This window comes from Solanum dulcamara, chromosome 2 (genome assembly GCF_947179165.1).
Source record: "Solanum dulcamara chromosome 2, daSolDulc1.2, whole genome shotgun sequence".
Taxonomy (NCBI): domain Eukaryota; kingdom Viridiplantae; phylum Streptophyta; class Magnoliopsida; order Solanales; family Solanaceae; genus Solanum; species Solanum dulcamara.
Genome location: NC_077238.1, coordinates 78,934,267 through 78,940,886, shown reverse-complemented (window position 1 = coordinate 78,940,886; position 6,620 = coordinate 78,934,267). Strand labels below are relative to the sequence as shown.

Sequence of the window (6,620 nt, the reverse complement as noted above, 5' to 3'; positions counted from 1 at the left end):
TTTAATATTTTTAATGTGAAATATAAATATATTTTAAAAAAGTAATAAATTTAATATTAAGAATATTTAAAGTTAAATTCAAAGAGTTGAAATCATGCATCTGCCTTTTCATGTTTTGTAGATCAAAGTGTAGCAATATAATTTTTTTAAAATTAAAAAAATAAACTTTTTGATGAAAATAAGAAAAATAAGTTTCGTAAGTAATAAAATGATCGTCTCGACCTCCTCAACGCAATCCCCCCCCCCCCAAATCTACCCTTGCCCTCCACCCCTTACTCCTCTCTCTATCCCTATTCATATTAAGGCTAGACTGCGTATTAATTGGATCGGTCCGATTACGAACTTTATCGGCTCGACTTATCAGTTATCAATTTGTACATATATGCTAAATCATTATAGAACCGTTAAGATGGCTTATCGGTTATTGATCGCTATCAGTTCGGTTATCGGTTAAACCATTAAGATTTGATATAAAATAAATCATTGAAAATCACTTAGAAACAAGGTGAAAAATCAAATGAACCTTGCACATGAGTTGACAGATTGCATCTTTCTCAAAAGCAAATATTGTCACACTGGAATAACCGAGAGTTTAAGACAACCAAAAATAAAAGTATGAAACCAAACTCTAAGTCAAATACTTTATATACCAAATGCTATAAATATAATTATTTAATTTACTCTCGGGTTATCGGTTAATCTATTAAGAAAAAACCTCAAATCATTAAAAATCGATAATCCAATAATTAGAAAAAATCAAAATTATTATCGAAATCGCTAAATCAATAACCTATTACCGATAAATCAATAACTTTTTTTCGATTCAAATTATCAATTTCAATTCGATTTTGAACAAACCCTAATTCAGGCTTTGCACGCGCCCAAACCCGAAACCCATGTTTAAAAAAATACATATAATTATGTTAAAATAACCTAATTATATAAATATTTCTCGTAATGTTAAAAATATATGTGCAAGTATATTTTAGGTTGTCGACATAGTACCTGAAATACTGTTATTGGATCCAAACTGAGGACATGCAAATTGCAATTCGAATTTTATCATCTATAAAGATTGGTGAGAGTGCATCGTTTGTTCATATCAGAATTCGTAATCTACGTACACTCTATTCTTTCTAAATTTTATTTTGTAAGATTACATTAAATATATTATTGTTGATGGTAATGGCCATAAGAATGAATAGGATCCTTTTATCATTAATCATAAATCGTGAGTTTGAACTCATGATATTAACAACATTATGTTAGAAAAAATATTTTAATTTAAATAAATTTTATGCAAAATAAATTTAAATTAATCAAATATATACCTAATATAAATATCAAGCATCGAGCAAAAAATAAAATAAAAACAGACACGTAATTGCTAGGGGCAACAACATGTCCATGCACCTGTCAACGATATTTGAACTTTAATTAATTAAAATGTTCAAATTATGGGGTAGGGAATAAAATAAAATAAAATAATTGTCCATAGCACAAACTATCTTGATGACAGAACAATTGACCTTTAAAAAGGACTATAGTGCAGTTGAATGAAAATTGCAGGAAGGGATCATGGAAATGTGTGATATAGTATGATTTTAATTTTTTAATTTTATTATTAATCACAGGTCTTGAATTAGGATTGTTTTTTTTTTGATAGAAACACTTTTTACAAGTCTTCTATGAGAATTTGACTTAGAGACCGTTTGAATTGACTTATAAGTTGTTTTCAGCTTTTTTGAGTGTTTGACTGACCAATTTAAAGTCATTTTGTACTTAAAATAAGCCCCAATAAATAGTTGGGTTTATTTGGATGAACTTATTTTAAGCAGTTTATAAGTTGAAAACAACTTATAAGTCAAAAAAAAAAGTTGGCTTGCACCTACTTTTTTTTAATTTATAATCAGTTTTCAACTTATAAGCTGGTTAAAAATAAGCTAATCCAAACAGGCTATTAGTCGAATTTTGATACATTAAGTTCACATGTTGAATCAGGAACATATATAATATTTGATTTTTCATATAGTCACTTAACTAAGTAATAATATTAAAAGAGAAGTATTAAAAATATTTTAAAATTTGGTGTGAATTATTAGCTTTATTCCAAATTATTGACAGTCTTAAAAACACTCTTATGCTTGATTAACTGAATTTAAATACACCATTGATCTTGCAACACAAGTGAAATACACTCCTAAATTTTTGCCAAATTTATATATGTTTTCAACACTTCTGTTGGCTTTTTATTAAGAGTCGCATGCTCCTACTTGAGTTTGAGACCACTTGTTATGTTATGTGTCAGATCGATGGTGTATCTAAGTTTAGTTAGTCAAATGCAGAAGTGTTTTCATAACTATCAATAATTCGAGGAACAAAATTAATAATTTACGTCAAATTTATCAGAAATATTTACAATACTTTATCTTTTTTATTAATGAAGTGACCATATAAGAAATCAAAATCCAAATATAACACCTATGCAACTACCTCATCGTCTAGTTGCATCCTCTAAACAACTTTATATTTCATAATTATTTTAGTGAAAATTTCTACTCCATCAGTTTCAGATTAAATAAAATAAAATAAAATATAGTGTACGCATGGCCTATAAATAAGTCTCACCATTCCTTGTATTCTACCCTGAAAACTTCACGTGCTCTCTTTCTCTCTTCTTACATCCCCCAAATACTGTACAATTTTGCTCTGTTGTCTGCCAAAAAAAGTAAAAAACATTAAAAACTCCTTATCCCATTTCTGTTTTTTGGGAAACTGTGTCATTGATCAGTTAGGTCATTATATATATTTTGCTACTCTACCAAACTTTCAAGGTAGTTAGTTAGTTACTAGAGAGAGTTTTATTTGGACAAGAGATCTTAATTCCTCGATTAATTCGGTGATTTTAACATATATATGGAGAAGGGAAAGCAAGTGTTTGGTTCATCGGCTTCTTCTTCGTCCTTTACAAATGATCTGTTTGGTCCGAAAGAGCCTTCAAAAACGTCCCTCTTTGGTTCTGTTTTTGGCTCACATTCTATGGTATTACTACATTTATTTTAATTTGTTTGTCTTTATTATTATTTCATCTTTTTTTAATTTATGTAACGTTTGACTTGACACGGAGTTAAAAAAATAAATTTTTTTGAAACTTGTGATTTAAAATAAGTTAGAGATGTTTGTAAGAATATAAATCAGTTTATTAAGAGTGAAATGAACATTTTATAGTTACTTCTTCTGTCCAACAATAGTTGTTCATTATTGACTTGACACGGGAATTAACAAGTAGAAAATGATATGGGCAATTTTACCAAATCACCCTTGTTAAATACAAATAATCTAAACATTGAAAAATGAATAATATTTAATAGCAAGGGTAAAATAGACACATTATGGTCAATTATTCTTTGATTTTATAAACTAGACAAGTATTGTTGGATATCCTAAAATAATATAGTGGATAAGTAAATATGAACGGAGAGAATAAATTATTACTAAATATAAAAATATGTTAGAGTCAGAGAAAATAGTATTTTAGCCATATTTTCTTTGACCATAATTCTTACTATTGCAACTTCTCTAGTGCATCCATCCTGCATGCATCAATAAGTTACTCTATACCAAAAAAAATATCGACCTTTTTAACTTTTATTTTGAAAAACTTAGGAAGTTTGAAATGATAACTTAAAAACCTTTTTTTTTGCTTAGAATTTCTTTTCATATTTGGATTCTGTTTTCATTTTCTAATTTTTTTTTTCTTCTTTTATATGTGTGATTGTAGGGACTTGGAAGGGATTCCACTCACTCTGCAGCTAGAGGTTCATCCAGAATCCAAGATTCAAAAAACCAGTCATGTGGAAATGCAAAATATGGAACTTCAGGTTAATTTTGCTCCTATATTTTTCTCATTTTTTCCAACAATCACTCTCCAAACATAGTTTAATTTGACATGAAATTTTACAATAATAATAATAAAAAAAATAAAAAATTGAGTGTGTGATCTAAAATAGGCCATAAGATTTATGAAACTAAAAAAATAAGTCATTAAGGATGCATTAATAATAAATTGAGTGTAATTTTACAAGTAGGTCTGGAGAGAATGGTGTGGGAAGATAGAGAAGTTATTTTCGATAGACATTCGGCTGAACTACAACATAAGATAAGAAAATGAAATACAAAAAGGTATCATTCTTTTTTTCTTTAAACAGACTAATAAGGAAATAATGTCACAAAAAATGAAACGCGAGAGAGCATATGCCTTTAATTATGGTTTTCACCTGATGCATGTATTGAGGCCCGATTAATCTGAATGTCCATGAAAGTGTTTCTGGACAAAAGCGACTGATCATGAGATTTTTGCTAAATATAGAGTACTTACTACTCCACCACAACCGTCTGTCTGCTTAAGTTTCAAATTTATCTCTTAATTGTTCTTCAATGTCATGACAGATAATAATGGTTCTCAAAAAAGCAGAGGAGATAACAGTAATAAGGACAAGAATCCCATATTGTATCAGAATGGAACAACAGAACCATGCCATTTAAGCTCATCTATATACTATGGTGGACAAGATAATTATTATCCACCTACTGCCTCACACAATACTGTAAGTTTATGAAAATTGCTACTAGTATTTATTTCACAATTCACAAAATTCAATTTTATTTTATATCCGTCAGTATTTGATTTAACATAAAATTTTAAAAAAAATGAAATATTTCAATACATACTTAGATCGGATGAACCAATAAGTTATACACTAGATCCGCCCCCATGCACGGTATAGTCAGGGGAGGATCTAGAAGGTAGCGAGGAGTTCATGCAATTCTCTCGACAAAAAATTAAACAATATTAAGGTTTTTAATCATTTCTTTTTATGTATATATACAAATTTTGAACTTCTCAAACATAATGTTAGGGGTTGATTTAGTAGTTGAAAAGGTTCTAAATTTAAATCTCAAGCACTATATTTTTATTTTTCGAACCCCTTCCGTGAAAATTCTGAATCCTCTGTGTAGTAGTTGATTTTTCAATTTCTAAATTGGTTTTTTTCTGCTCATGACTTGATCAGTTCAAGAAAAATGGAGAAGAAGATGATGATCAAAATGGAAACAATTCAAACTGTGCTTCAAGAGGAAATTGGTGGCAGGGTATGAAATTAATTATTATTATTTTTTTGTAGAAAAGAATAATTTTCTATGATTAATTTATCTCTTTTAGCAATGTCACAAAACTATATATTTCTTTTTTTTGTCTCACAGGATCATTGTACTATTGAGGCCTTGCTTTTTTTCCTAAATTTGATCACTATATTAAAAAATCAGGAGATAAGAATGGTTCGGCATTTCTTTGGATCTCGTGCATAGCAGAAATTTAGTGTATCGTGTGTGTCTTTAGTCAAGGCTTTAATTGGAGCATTTTAAGCACTTAATTTGTTACTTTTTTTTTGTTTTGTTTTCTTGGTTTGTCTTTATGGTAATTGGCAGGACCTTAAGCTAATTTTGTACATGGGTTTGTCCCACTAATTTTAACACTTTATCAGTAGACAGTTTGTTCTAATTAATCTCACCTCTCATTCTGGGAATATATATGTGTGTGTGTTTGGTTGGGGGGGGGGGGGGGAGAATATATGATGGTTTATTTTGTAAATAATTCTGAGAAGTTCCATTTCTGAGATGATATCCAACTACAAACCAATGGAAAGTCATTATGAGCCGTTGTATCCCATTGTATCAATGCGTAAGTGGTCATATAATAATTATGTCGTTGTGTTCAAAGTTTTATGGCGAAAGGTCTCTGGTCCGTCGTAATAGTATACAAGCACATTGTGCATATTTTCTAGCAACACCAATAAAATGTAAAATACAAATAAGAGTTATGACATTCAATTTCATATTGCAAGAAATTCAAGAATTTATGGGGGCACTAGTACGAGCAAAAATGGTTGAAAAGTCACTCAACTAATAATTATTATCTAAAAAAGTCACATTTCTTCCATAATCCTTGATACACCTTTTAAACTAGTCCGCTGAAAGAAAAATGATATATAGTTAAAAGATATAGTTTCGCCGTTTCTGAGTTCGATACATCTTTTATTCTAGTCCGTTTTAAAAAATAATGACATATCTATAAAAGATGTTGTTTCGCCGTTGCCGGGGATCGAACCCGGGTCACCCGCGTGACAGGCGGGAATACTTACCACTATACTACAACGACTTGATGTTTCTGATCTTCTCCGATTTGCTATCTCTCACATTCTTCTGTCTTCTATTTAAATATTTTTTTGTATTACTAGCAATTACCATATTCTATAGTCTTGGACTTTGTATATTTAGCATTCAGCAGCCCACTCCTACATTATGTTGAAATACTAAACCATCTATTAGGGGACCGAGCAATAAACCTAGATATGAATTCAGATGTACCGAATAATTTGTGTGTTGAGAAATTCGTTAAATATGTATAAATATTAAGTTTTGAATCTAGCTATTAACAGTTCAAGTAGCCATATAAAATTTTTCGAACTCATACAATTGAAATCTTCGTTTCGCCTCTGCATCTAAGACAATTATCTTTTACCATATAGATAATTTCTTTCCGTCCACTTTTACCCTTCTAT

At 29.6% G+C, this 6,620-nt stretch overlaps 1 protein-coding gene and 1 non-coding gene across 2 annotated transcripts; one reads left to right on the top strand and one right to left on the bottom strand.

Annotated features, from left to right (window-relative positions):
• The first annotated feature begins 2,596 nt into the window (after positions 1-2,596).
• Positions 2,597-5,583, top strand: LOC129877865 (uncharacterized). The gene is made up of 5 exons (XM_055953400.1): positions 2,597-3,042; positions 3,782-3,881; positions 4,450-4,607; positions 5,073-5,151; positions 5,263-5,583. The coding sequence occupies exons 1-5, from the start codon at positions 2,917-2,919 to the stop codon at positions 5,277-5,279; spliced, it is 480 nt and encodes a 159-aa protein (XP_055809375.1). The 5' UTR covers positions 2,597-2,916; the 3' UTR covers positions 5,280-5,583.
• A 562-nt stretch (positions 5,584-6,145) lies between these two features.
• On the bottom strand, positions 6,146-6,217 carry TRNAD-GUC (transfer RNA aspartic acid (anticodon GUC)). The gene has a single exon. It is a non-coding gene; the product is annotated as a tRNA-Asp (tRNA).
• Between the last annotated feature and the right edge of the window lie 403 nt (positions 6,218-6,620).